Genomic DNA, 14,151 nt, shown 5'->3' with positions numbered 1-14,151 from the left:
CCCCACCACTCTCTGGGTAAAGAACCCACCCCTGACATCTCCCCTATATCTTCCACCCTTCACCTTAAATTTATGTCCTCTTGTAACACTCTGTTGTACCCGGGGAAAAAGTTTCTGACTGTCTACCCTATCTATTCCTCTGATCATCTTATAAACCTCTATCAAGTCACCCCTCATCCTTCGTCGTTCCAACGAGAAAAGGCCAAGAACTCTCAACCTACCCTCGTATGACCTATTCTCCATTCCAGGCAACATCCTGGTAAATCTTCTCTGCACCCTCTCCAAAGCTTCCACATCTTTCCTAAAGTGAGGCGACCAGAACTGCACACAGTACTCCAAATGTGGCCTAACCAAAGTCCTGTACAGCTGCAACATCATTTCACGACTCTTGAATTCAATCCCTCTGCTAATGAACGCTAATACACCATAGGCCTTCTTACAAGCTCTATCCACCTGAGTGGCAACTTTCAAAGATCTATGTACATAGACCCCAAGATCCCTCTGTTCCTCCACCTGACTAAGAACCCTACTGTTAACCCTGTATTCCGCATTCTTATTTGTTCTTCCAAAATGGACAACCTCACACTTGGCAGGGTTGAACTCCATCTGCCACTCCTCAGCCCAGCTCTGCATCATATCTAAGTCCCTTTGCAGCCGATAACAGCCCTCCTCACTGTCCACAACTCCACCAATCTTCGTATCATCTGCAAATTTACTGACCCACCCTTCGACTCCCTCATCCAAGTCATTAATAAAAATTACAAACAGCAGAGGACCCAGAACTGATCCCTGCGGAACTCCACTTGTAACTGGGCTCCAGGCTGAATATTTACCATCTACCACCATTCTCTGACTTCGACCGGTTAGCCAGTTTTCTATCCAATTGGCCAAATTTCCCTCTATCCCATGCCTCCTGACTTTCCGCATAAGCCTACCATGGGGAACCTTATCAAATGCCTTACTAAAATCCATGTACACTACATCCACTGCTCTACCCTCATCCACATGCTTGGTCACCTCCTCAAAGAATTCAATAAGACTTGTAAGGCAAGACCTACCCTTCACAAATCCGTGCTGGCTGTCCCTAATCAAGCAGTGTCTTTCCAGATACTCATAAATCCTATCCCTCAGTACCCTTTCCATTACTTTGCCTACCACAGAAGTAAGACTAACTGGCCCGTAATTCCCGGGGTTATCCCTATTCCCTTTTTTGAACAGGGGTACAACATTCGCTACTCTCCAGTCCCCTGATACCACCCCTGTTGACAGTGAAGACGAAAAGATCATTGCCAACGGTACTGCAATTTCCTCCCTTGCTTCCCACATAATTCTAGGATATATCCCGTCAGGCCCGGGGGACTTGTCTATCCTCAAGTTGTTCAAAATGTCCAACACATCTTCCTTCCTAACAAGTATCTCTTCTAGCTTACCAGTCCGTTTCACACTCTCCTCTTCAACAATACGGTCCCTCTCGTTCGTAAATACTGAAGAAAAGTACTCATTCAAGACCTCTCCTATCTCTTCCGACTCAATACACAATCTCCCACTACTGTCCTTGATCGGACCTACCCTCGTTCTCGTCATTCTCATGTTTCTCACATACGCATAAAATGCCTTGGGGTTATCCTTGATCCTATCCGCCAAGGATTTTTCATGCCCTCTCTTAGCTCTCCTAATCCCTTTCTTCAGGTCCCTTCTGGCTATCCTGTATCCCTCCACTGCTCTGTCTGAACCCTGTTTCCCCAACCTTATGTAAGCCTCCTTCTTCCTCTTTACTAGACATTCAACCTCCCTCGTCAACCAAGGCTCCCTCACACGATCATTTCTTTCCTGCCTGATCGGTACATACATATCAAGGACACGTCATATCTGCTCCTTGAAAAAGTTCCACATTTCCACCACATCCTTCCCTGACAGCCTATGCTCCCAACTTATGCTCCTCAAATCCTGTCTTACAGCATCGTAATTTCCCTTCCCCCAATTGTAAAATCTACCCTGTTGTGCGCACCTATCTCTCTCCATAACCAAGGTAAAAGTCACAGAATTGTGGTCACCATCAGCAAAATGTTCACCCACTAACAAGCCCATCACTTGTCCCGGCTCATTACCGAGTACCAAATCCAATATGGCCTCCCCTCTGGTCGGACAATCTACATACTGAGTTAGAAAAGCTTCCTGGACACACTGCACAAACACCGCCCCGTCCAATCTACTTGATCTAAAGAGCTTCTAATCAATATTTGGGAAGTTGAAGTCGCCCATGACTATGACCCTGTGGTTTCTGCACCTTTCCAAAATCTGTTTCCCAATCTGTTTCTCCACATCTCTGCTGCTATTGGGGGGCCTATAGTAAACACCCAACAAGGTGACTGCACCTTTCCTATTTCTGACTTCAGCCCATACTACCTCCAAAGGCAGATCCCCCTCAAACTTCCTTTCTGCAGCCGTTATACCATTTCTAATTAGCAATGCCACCCCCCCTCCTTTTTTACCACCCTCCCTAATCTTACTGAAACATCTGTAACCAGGAACCTCCAACAACCATTCCTGTCCCTCATCTATCCACGTTTCCATGATGGCCACAACATCGTAGTCCCAGGTACCGATCCACGCCTTAAGTTCACCCACCTTATTTCTGATACTCCTTGTGTCGAAGTATACGCACTTGAGCCCATCTCTGTGTCCGCAAGTATTCCCTGTCAGTGCTACCTTCTCCACAGCCTCCCTACATTCTTTGACATCCTGACAAACAGCTAGCTTACTTGCTGGACTACAAGTCCGGATCCCATCCCCCTGCCAAATTAGTTTAAACCCCCCCGAAGAATGCTAGCAAACCTACCCCCCAGGATATTGGTGCCCTTCTGGTTCAGGTGCAACCCGTCCTGTTTGTACAGGTCCCACCTTCCCCAGAATGCAGTCCAATTGTCCAAATGCCTGTAGCCCTCCCTCCTACACCATCCTTGCAGCCACGTGTTCAACTGCACTCTCTCTCTATTCCTTGCCTCACTGTCACGTGGCACCGGCAACAACCCAGAGATGACGACTCTGTCTGTCCTAGCTTTTAGCTTCCAGCCTAACTCCCTGAGCTCTTGAATGACCTCCCCACCCCTCTTCCTACCTATGTCGTTGGTGCCAATGTATACCACGACTTCTGGCTGCACACCCTCCCCCTTAAGGATTCTGAAGACACGGTTCGAGACGTCTCGGACCCTGGCACCCGGGAGGCAACAAACCATCCGAGAGTCTCGCCCATGTCCACAGAACCGCCTGTCCGTCCCTCTAACTAGAGAGTCTCCTATAACTAGCGCTCTCCTCCTCTCCCCCTTTCCCTTCTGAGTCTCAGAGCCAGACCTCACACCTGTCCCTGTAGCTTCTATCAATCACCCTCTCAGCCTCTCGAATTATCCTCAGTTCATCCAACTCCAGTTCCAGTTCCCTAACTCGTTCGGTGAGGAGCAGGATCTGACTGCATTCCCTGCAGACGAAGTCGGCAGGAGTATCGGTGGTCACCCCTACCTCAAACATCCTGCAGGAGGAACATTCCACTGCCTGCGCTGCCATGACTGTACACTTTGTCTCCAAAACAAGAACACTGAGTCAATAACACTGAGTCACTTACCTGTGGACTTTAAAGTTAGGTTAGAGGAGGAGGATGGGAGGGAGGCCCTACGAAGTAGGGCCTGGGGTCTAGAACACACCCACTCAAATACCAATCACTTGCCTTCCCGACCAGCTCTGCGCTCCAACCTCACTTCCGTCCAGCTCGCGCCGCTCTCTGCGGTGAAAAGCGAATCTTAGCAGGACTTATACAATTAATGGTAAGGTCCTGGGGAGTGTTGCTGAACAAAGAGACCTTAGAGTGCAGGTTCATAGCTCCTTGAATGTGGAGTTGCTGATTGATTAGTTAGTGAAGAAGGTGTTTGGTATGCTTTCCTTTATTGGACAGAGAATTGGGTTTTAGGGGCTGGGAGGTCATGTTGTGGCTGGACAGGACATTGGTTAGGCCACTTTTAGAATATTGTGTGCAATTCAGGTCTCCCTTCTTTCAGAAAGATGTTGTGACACTTGAAAGGGTTCATAAAAGATTTACAGGGACGTTGCCAGGGTTGTAGGTTTTGAGCTATAAGGAGAGGCTAAATAGGCTGGGGCTGTTTTCCCTGGAGCGTCGGAGGCTGAAGGGTGACCTTATCATGAGGGGCATGGATAGAGTGAATACACAAAGTCTTTTCCCGGGTTAGGGGGGAGAGTCCAGAACAAGAGGGTATAGGTTTAGGGTGAGAGGGGAAAATTTAAAAGGGACCTAAGGGGCAACTTTTTCACGCAGAGGGTGGTACGTGTATGGAATGAGCTGCCAGAGGAAGTGGTGGAGGCTAGTACAATTGCAACATTTAAAAGGCATCTGGATGGGTATGTGAATAGGAAGGGTTTAGATGGACATGGGCCTAGTACTAACAAATGAGGACTAGGTTAGGTTAGGATATTTGGTCGGAATGGATGAGTTGGACCGAAGGGTCTATTTCCATAGTGTACATCTCTATGAATACGACACACTGACCTGTTTTGTGCCCCATCCTGTAGGTGCGCTCCCAGCTAACAGTGCTACCAGTGTTAACAGTGTCACTTCTGAGCTGCCAGTCGTCTGGGCTGGTAGGTCTTGGATTCAGGATACTTTCCTCAATGTGATAGTTGCCTCAACAGAAACTATTGAATATTCTGTTGCCAGCTGAACAAGATATTGGTCTCGCTCATAACATTCATTGCAATGTGTTGCACCTTAAAACGGAGTAAACTGCTTTGTTTCTGCAGACAGTTGCTGCTTTAGTGCTGAAGGGTTTCCAATTAACCATTTAGCTTTGAGAGACTGTCTACAATCTTTAGTTGAATGGCCAGTCTAACCCAGGCACTATTTTGCCAATTTCAAAAAATCACTGCTGAGTGATAGTTCCCCATTCTGTGCAGGTTCATAGAATCATAAAATCTTAAAGTACAGAAGAGGCCTTTCAGCCCATAAGGTCTGCACTGACAAAAAAAACTACTCTAAATCTGCACAAGTTCCACTTTTCAGTATTTGGCTCACAGCCTTGAATATTATGACATTTCAAGAACTCATCCAAGCACTTTCTCAAAGGTTGTGTGGTGTCCCACTTCAACTACCCCCTCATGCAGTGAATTCTAGACCCCACTACCCTCTGGGTGAAAAGGATTTACCTCAAATCCCCTGTAAACCTTTGGCCTTTCACCTTAAAATTATCTGCCCTTGACCCCGGTTTGATACAGGATACTTTCCTCAATGTGATGGTTGCCTCAACAGAAGCTATTGAATATTCTGTTGCCAGCTGAACAGGATATTGGTCTCACTCATAACAAATCCTACCCTAGGTTACTGTTACAATAACGCAGGCTTTCGCTCAGTCTAGATCTTGAAGAGGTGGAAGCATTGCAACTGAACATTTAACTGTTAATTTCAAACTATTAAATTTTAAGTTTCCCTGTGTGCTGAGGGTTGCAGGAGTGTACTTCTTCAGACCTAAGAAAGAAGCCTAGACTTCCCACATCTATGGCTCTAAACTTCTATTGCTTCTCCCTGACCATTACCCCTTGTAACTCCAAGGATGTATCCTCAACTCCCTTATATCCTTTAACTAGGTGCTTTCCTTCGACATCAGTGTTATTTTTCACATTGACATTTGCATCAGTACCAGCCACCTCACCATCTACCTCAGTCTCCATACTAAACCATCAGACATCCAGTACTAGATAAGAGGTAGAATAGATAGAACTGTTTGAAATCATAAGGGGCTGGATAGAATAGCAAGAGAGAAACTGTTCTCACTTATAGACCTGTTAAGAACAAGAAGGTATAGATTTAAAATGATTTGCAAATGAAATGCAAGGATTTTTTTTCACTCGAGTGCTTAGTGTCTGGAATACAATCCCTGGAACTGTGGTGGAGGCAACTTTAATTGAGGCAATCTGGAGAGTATTGGATGATTATATGGGGAAATGGCAAAAGAATGGCACTGAATCATGATGTTCATTTGAAGTGCAAACACAATGGGCTGAATGGTCCCTCCTGCACAGTAACAATTGTGTGATCTTGTGGATGTGATCACTGGATAGTTAAACAGTCATCTGCTTGCACAGAGGCATTATGGAAGAGTAAGCCATGTTTAAAAATCCTAGGAGAGTTTTTTTTTTGAGTTGATAAGAAGGAACCAGTGAATGGTTTTCAGAATGCTTTTGACAAAAGTGCCACACAGGAGGTTAGTAAATAAAATTAAAGTGATGGCATGGGGAGGTAATATAGTAGCATGGATTGAGGATTGGTTATCAGGTAATGAATGGAATAGAAATAAATGGATCTTGTTCAATTTGGCACTCACTGGTCAGTGGGGTACCACAAAGACCAGTGCTTGACTCCTAGTTGTTCAAAATCTATGACAAGCATTTGGATATGAGGGTCAAATGTAATATTTGCGTATATGTGATTCAGTGTTAACGTTTTGTCTGAAAGTGCTGCTGTGAAGCACTTTGGAATGTTTTATTATGTCAAAGGTGCAGTATTAATAATGACCATTGTTTATGAGGAGCATGTTTCTCTTTCAGCAGCTGTTCCTGCAATGATTCCTATTCAGTACTTTCAGAGGAATAAATGAAAACTTCTTAAAGTTGGACTCTTCCTACATTACCATGCCTCCTTTTAAGTCAAATCTTCTTTTAAGATTGTTCAGAAAGCAGTTTAATAACTGCTTGGCATTGTATATCTCACCCTTCAAACTCTGTACTCCCTTGAAAGTTATTGGATGTATGATTGCTGGTTCAGTACTCTGGCACTGTTGGCATTGCAGCTTGCTATTTTCCAAATGTTTTTGATGCAGATCCAAAGCACACAATAACATACTATTACACCATTCTTCAGTTAGAGGTTCGACACCACATGACAAACATAAATTTGTACATTAGACGCATGTTTTTCTGGGATAGCTCATGAAAGTTATCAGGTTATATTCTTTGCTATTGGCTGGAGTGAGAAATTTCCAAATCTACATTATAGATGTATTTGACATCAGGAATATCTGGGTTAATTGGCTGGTAAACAGTCAAAATCTGCTATGTATTTGAGCAGCAAAACTTTTCCAATTAAATTTTTTTTTAATATTCTGACTTATAGGATTGCAGTTTTCTAAACTACTCAAAACATTGTGAGCAGGAATCTCAAAATTGTTATGGTACAGAAGGAGGCCATTCAGGCCATCATATCTGCACCAGAGCATTTTGAATTAGTGGCAACTTCTTGGCTTTTCCCGTATCCCTATACATTATTTCTAATTCAGTAATCATCCAACAACTTCTTGAATCCTTCACTTGAACCTGCCTCCATTACACTTCCAGGCAGTCCATTCTATTCCCTGACAACTCGCTGCATGAGAAAGGTATTTTCTTCTTTTGTAAAACTATGCCCACTGTTTCATGACTGTTTGACAGGCAGAAACAGTTTCCCCCTTTCTACTCTGTCCTTGCCCATCACGATTATGAAAACTTCCATCAAATCTCCCTTCAGCCATCTCCTTTCCAAGGAAAACAGATCCAACTTCTTCAATCTTTATTCATTACCAAAATGTTTTAACCCTGGAATCATCCTCTTCTGCACTCTCCAATGCATTAACATCATTCCTAAAGTGTGGTGCCCAGAACGGCACACAATTCTCTGGCTGAGGTTTAGCTAGTTTTTGATATAAGTTAATCATAACTTCCCTTCTGGGGAGTTGTTCAGCTCAGTTGACTGGACAGCTGGTTTTCTAACACAGAGTGATGCTAACAGGGTAAGTTCAATTCCCATGTCAGCTGAGGTTACCACGAAGGACTCGTCTTCTCAACCTCTTTCCTCACCTGATGCACGGTGACCCTCAGGTTAAACACTTTCCTATGGTCTTATGGCAACTTTACCTTGTTTTTGTACAGAATATTACTAGCTCAGTTGTGGGGTGGGGGGGGGCACAGATTCAAGGTGCAAAGGGGGATGTTTAAAAAAGATGTACAACACGATTTTTTCAATCAACGGGTGGTGAGTACCTGGAATGTGTTGCCAGAGGAGGTGGTGGAAACAGACACAATAGCAGCATTCAAGAAACACCTGGACGAATACACAAATAGGAAGGGAATAGAGGGATATGGCTCCTGTAGCGGAAGGCAGTTTTAGTATGGAAGGACAAAATGTGGCGCCACAGGCTTGGTGGGCCAAAGGGCCTGTTCCTGTGCTGTATTGTTCTAGGTAATATGTAATCTCGCATTTTACTTGAGCTTTTCCCCTTGTACTCATCATGACAAAAGCAAAATATACTTCAGCCAACTGGATAACCAATTTTCTCCTGTAGTGTAAATTTAAATTAAAATGACCCTTAACAAGAGAAAACACCCTTTCTATGTACACCCTGTCAAGAATCCTTAGGATCTTAAATGAATAACTTCTAGTTCTAGTCTTCCTCTCCAATGTTAATATCTTTTTTATGTCTACTGTATCAAATCCTTTCATAATCATAAAGATGAATTTCTGGTCAATCCACAATCTTCTACAGAAGGAGCCTCTTTTATTCAACCTTTCAAAAACAAATAGTAGGCAAGAGTATCATCGGCTGTGGAGCAAAGTCAAGCAAATGGTTCAGATTCCATTAGATCAGCCATGTCTAAACAGGCTTAGAATATAGAACATAGAACACTACAGTATAGTACAGGCCCATCGGCCCTTGGTGTTGTGTCAGCCTTTTATCCTATTCTAAGATCAGACTGACTGACATAATGTTCATTTTACTATCATCCATGTGCCTGTCAAAGATGTACCTAATGAATCTGACTCTATTATCACCGCCAGCAGTACATTCCATGCACCCACCACTCTCTGTGTAGAGAACCTTCATCTGACGTCTCCCCTAAACCTTCCTCCAATTCCCTTAAAATTATGTCCCCTCATGATAGACATTTCCGCCCTGGGAAAAATTCTCTCTATTCATTTAATCTATGCCTCTCAACATCTTGTACGCCTCTATCAAGTCACCGCTCATCCTCCTTCACTCCAACAAGAAAAGCACAACGTCCCTCAACCTTTTTCAATGCCCTCCAGTCCAGGCAGCATCCTGGGAAATCTCCTCTGCACCCTCTCTAAAGCTTCCACATCTACCCCATAATGAGACAACCAGAACTGAGCACAATATTCCAAGTGTGTTCTAACTATAGAGCTGCAGCAGAATCTCAAGCTGTCAAACTCAATCCCCCTGCGGATCACCACTGGTCATCGAGCTCCAGGCTAAGTATTTTCAATCACCTCCTCCTCTTCTGATGTTCCTATGGAAGGAAAGCCTAGCTGGGAATTACTTGGACAATTAAGGCACCAATGAAAAATCAAAACCAATTAAAAATTGTGCGCTCTAATCCTTGATTTGAAAAACAGGAGTTTACTCTACCGAAGAAAGAAGATGGGCTACTTTTCTAATACTTTTCCACATAGTTAACAAAAGCACATTGAGACTATCTGAGTTCTTCTACATGTGTAAATTGGAGAAGTGAACATGGCATTATGTTTTCATTGTTTATATCTTCAAGATGTTAATTCCACTGAAAAAAAATACTCTGACGAAAAAGCAATGCATCAGCATTTCTGCGGTAGAAATCAATCACATTAAAATGAAATGACTGAGTGACTGTCTAGACATGCCTCAGTCCAGACATGATAAAGGTGTGTGGCTGCCACACCTTCCAACTAGTACCAACTAGATCTGCAAATGCGTTGTCTGATTTGTCAGTGTTGTATTAGTGATTATAGCTGTTGTAAATCCTGAGTCAGAGAGAGGCAGGGTTTAAAGGTGGAGTATCAGACACTTTTGCAAGTTTGATTCAACCTGAGTACAGGCTACATATATAATAGGGGCACTGAGTGGTGAAATTCATATCTAGAGCTATTGACCCGTGTGACTTGGAAACTGAGGATGTCCACCTTTAAGGTTCGAATGAAGAGACTCCATGTCCTGGCTGTCTTGTTATCGATTATTGGACTATGTTCAGCGGGGAACAGACCTCTGGATAAACCAAAGAATATACCATCGACTTCACAAAATGTTTCCTTGAATAGCAACAGTAGGAGAATCAACTGCAGGCAGGTAATATTCTGTAATAAGATACTGTGAAACAACTCAATTAAACTCAGAACTAGTTTTCTTCTTGTTTATAATTTAAAGAAACATGCAGTTTTGTGTGCCCAATGCTCTTTCCAATTCAATAAAATACTTCTATAACATGAAAATTGCTGTAGAATGTTTTGATACGTGGGGTTTCTTTTAGCTGTTGAGATCTGGGCAAATATTCGTTTAGTTGCTGTTTACTGCATTTTTTTTCTATAAAGCTGCAAATATGAAGTTTGCTGATATTTTTCTAAATATGATTTTGGTTCTCTTGATGGCAGGAATGAAAAAGATCATACAAAATTTAATAGCAGTGAGATATTAAGTGAAGTATTTTTAATTCTCAACTAAGGAACATTGTGATTCCATAACAACTTGTTGAGGTCAGGCAGGTACTGCCTGAAATGGAGCTGGAAGCAGATTCATTAGGAATTTTTAAGAGGAATTTGGATAAAAAGCTGAAAGGGGAATAATTTGCAACACTGTAGAGAAAAGAAAGGGAGCAGAGGGACTAATTGAATACCTATTTCACAGGCATGATGGGCTGAATAGCTGCCTAATGTGTTGTCTGGTTCTCTGATTTCGAAATACAACACAGAAAAGCAAACATCATTGTTTACTCTGCATACCAGTGCATAGTTTTAATCATGTTTACCCATACTGTTCCATATCCATTAAACTCCTTTTCCTTCATCCTCTTCTGAAATCTAATCTTAAATATTAGTTCAGTTTCTGTCTCACCCATTAACCTTGAAAGTGAATTCCACAGCCATGTGATTCTCTGTCAAGAAAGTCTTCCTGTTCTCTGTTCTAAATCTTACATTTTAAAACAGTGGAAAGAAAAAACATTTACTTACATGGAACCTCTCTGAATTCAGGATTTCCCACAACTCTTCACTGCCAAATGTTTTCTGAGTTTCTCCAGCAATATCTGTTTTTGTTTATTTTAGATCTCCAGCATCTACAGTTCTTTATTTTCTACAAAGTAGTTACTGTTGTAATATAAGGAAAATGGGCTGTCATCTTTCAAGATCCCAGAACCATCAGGGAGTTAAATGATCCTATAATCTTGTTTTGGTGATGATTGTGACCAGGGCACTGAAGAGAACTCCTGTGTTCTTCATCAGAGTTATAGCAATGGAATATTTTATATCCACCTGACAGGATAGACCACCGTTTCATATTTTATCTGAAAAATAGCACCATGAACAGAGAAGCATTAAGACCATAAGATGTAGTAGCAGAATTAGGCCATTCAGCCCATTGAGTCTGCATCACCATTCAATCATGACTGATATGTTTCTCAATCCCACTCTCCCACCTTCTCCTTATAACCCCTGTCCCTTATTAATCAAGAACTGTTGTATCTCTACCTTAAATACACTCAATGGCTTGGCCTCCACAGTCCTCTGTGGGAATGAATTCCAGAGTCACCACCCTCTGACTGAGGAAATTCCTCCCCATCTGAATTCTAGAGAGTCATCCCTTCACCTTGAAGCTGTACGCCCAGGTCCTACTAGTGGAAATGTCTTCTCCATGTCCACTCTATCCAGCATGCTCTTAGTATACCACTGGAGTATTTACCTAAATAATATGGTCTAGTCTCTGGAGTGGAGATTAAACCTATGACCTTCTGACTCAAAAATAAGAATGCTACTCACTGAGTCTGAGCAAACCTATGGCCTTGCATTCCAGACCTCTCATTTACATGAAATTTGTTGTTTCTACCTAGCCTGTCCTATCCTTCAAATTTTAAATACATCTGTCTTATCAGCTAATAAGAAACCATTTTAAAATTTTTATTTTAGATTTGTATTTCCTTATAACAGACAATGTCTAAGTGATCCTACCCTGTATTCCCTTGAGTCTCAATGTTCTTCCTGAAAATGGAGTCCAATATTACTTAAGTTGATCTGTGTTGATGGCCTTGTATCTAGTTGATCTTATTTTCACTTTTCTCCTTTGAGTTTTTGGAATATACATTTGTTTCTTATGTAGTAATTAGAGAACAGAAACAGGCCATTTGGCCCAACTTAGTATTTTTATTCAGTTGTGGGATTTGGGCTTCATTGGCTAGGCCAGCAGTCATTGCCCACCCCTAACTACCTCAGAGAGGGTGGGAGTGAGCTGCCTTCTTGAACCACTGTAGCCCTTATTGTGGAGGATGCACACAGTGCTATTAGGTAGGGAGTTCTAGAGTTTTTGAGACAGTGAAGGAACAGTTGCATGGTTTCAAGTTGGGATGCTGTGTGGTTTATAGGGGATCTTGTGGACTACCCTCATTTGAAACTATATTGCTGATCTGTCAATATTGGATTTATTGTCCATGTGAGACTCCTCCAATGCTACCTCACCTCACCCTATCAGCATATCCTTCCATTCTTTACTCCCTTGTGTGTCTATACAGCTTCCTTTTAAATACATACATGCTATTTGTCTCAACCAATCCATGTGCTGGTGTCTTCTATAATATTACCATTCCCCAGGTAAAGAAGTTTTGCCTGAATTTCCTATAGAGTATTTTAGTAAGTATTATTTATTTACCATCTCCAATTTTGCTCTTGCTTACAAACGCAAACTTCTCTATATCTCTCCTTTCCAAGTCCTCTATTTGATTAAACTTCAGCCTATTCTTTTGCAGAGAAATGAGCCACAGTCTGTCAATCTTTGCTGTCATTTTAGTCTCTCAGTTCTGGTAAACTTGTGAGTCATTTCCAGTGCCTACATATCCTTGCCATAATATGGAGACCAGAATCTTGCATAGTAATCTCAGCGTGGTCTAACCTAAGTTCCAAAAATGTTTTTAAAATAACATCTGTTGCTTCAATTCCATCCTTCCAGAAGCATATCCCCTGTGCTTTATTTTAATCCCCTTATTAACTTGCATCACTACTTCTGGTGATTTGGGTCACTGAGTCTCTATATCCTCCTGTCCTCTACCACAAAGTAAATGTTGGCTTACACTTTTCTCAATGTTTATCTTAAATAGAAATGTGCCATTGGATACTACAGAGATTGGAATGGCTTCTTCTCGGGGCGCTGTGTACCTTGTCGCTGTCATGGACATTCAAAACAATGTGCAGACCGATCTGGAAGATGTATTGTAAGTATCTGGATATGGTATTTTTATGTACTGTGCAAAATGCTATGAAGTATTCACAACACACAACTATGACATTTAGCCCAACAACTCCAGTTCTCCTCCACACATCATTTTTAATCTATCCCAATTGCCATATTATCTATACCTTTCTCCATCCTGTATTTATCACCTTCCATAAATGTAATTATGCTATTTGTCACAACTATACCTTATGTTGATGAGTTCCACATTCATACTGAAAATGTGTTGTTGTACAGGTGCAGCAGGTCAGGCAGCATCCAAGGAGCAGGAGAATCGACGTCTCGGGCATGAGCCCTTCTTCAGGAATGAGCCCTTCTTTCCTGAAGAAGGGCTCATGCCCGAAATGCTGATTCTCCTGCTCCTTGGATGCTGCCTGACCTGCTGCGCTTTTCCAGCAACACATTTTCAGCTCTGATCTCCAGCATCTGCAGTCCTCACTTTCTCCACATTCATACTCTCTAGGTAAACAAATTTCTCTTGATTCCCTATTAAATTTCTGAGTGAATTGTCTCATATTGATGGTCAGTAGTCATGGCCTCATTGGCAAATGGAAACATAAGAATATATGAATTGGAGCAGGAGTAAGTCATTTGGTCCTGAGACTACTCCAACATTCAGTAAGAACATGGTTGATCTGATGACTTGACTATGGCTCACCATTCGAGGCATTGACTTCCAGTTCCAGACGTTGCTGCTGTATGTGGACCTTGGAGACTCACCCAGCCGGAAAGAAAATTTATAGGGAATGCTGGTACTAGGCATGACTCTAACCAGCTGAGGTTTTTCCTTGTTTCCCCATTGATTTCAGTTTTGTTAGGGCTCCTTGATTGTGCTCATTAGAATGCTGCCATAATC

General features: G+C 42.3%; 1 protein-coding gene across 1 annotated transcript in view; it reads left to right on the top strand.

Annotated features, from left to right (window-relative positions):
• LOC132815125 (laminin subunit alpha-3-like) overlaps positions 1-14,151 on the top strand; it is a 364,209-nt gene that overhangs the window by 249,555 nt on the left and 100,503 nt on the right. The window contains exon 42 of the mRNA XM_060823918.1: positions 13,162-13,275. Within this exon, the coding sequence (XP_060679901.1) occupies positions 13,162-13,275 (114 nt within the window). The remainder of the gene's footprint in view (positions 1-13,161; positions 13,276-14,151) is intronic.

The sequence above is a fragment of the Hemiscyllium ocellatum genome, chromosome 4 (assembly GCF_020745735.1).
Source record: "Hemiscyllium ocellatum isolate sHemOce1 chromosome 4, sHemOce1.pat.X.cur, whole genome shotgun sequence".
Lineage (NCBI taxonomy): Eukaryota > Metazoa > Chordata > Chondrichthyes > Orectolobiformes > Hemiscylliidae > Hemiscyllium > Hemiscyllium ocellatum.
The sequence above is the reverse complement of the archived record's forward strand: the minus strand, read 5'-3'. Positions and strand labels throughout refer to the sequence as shown.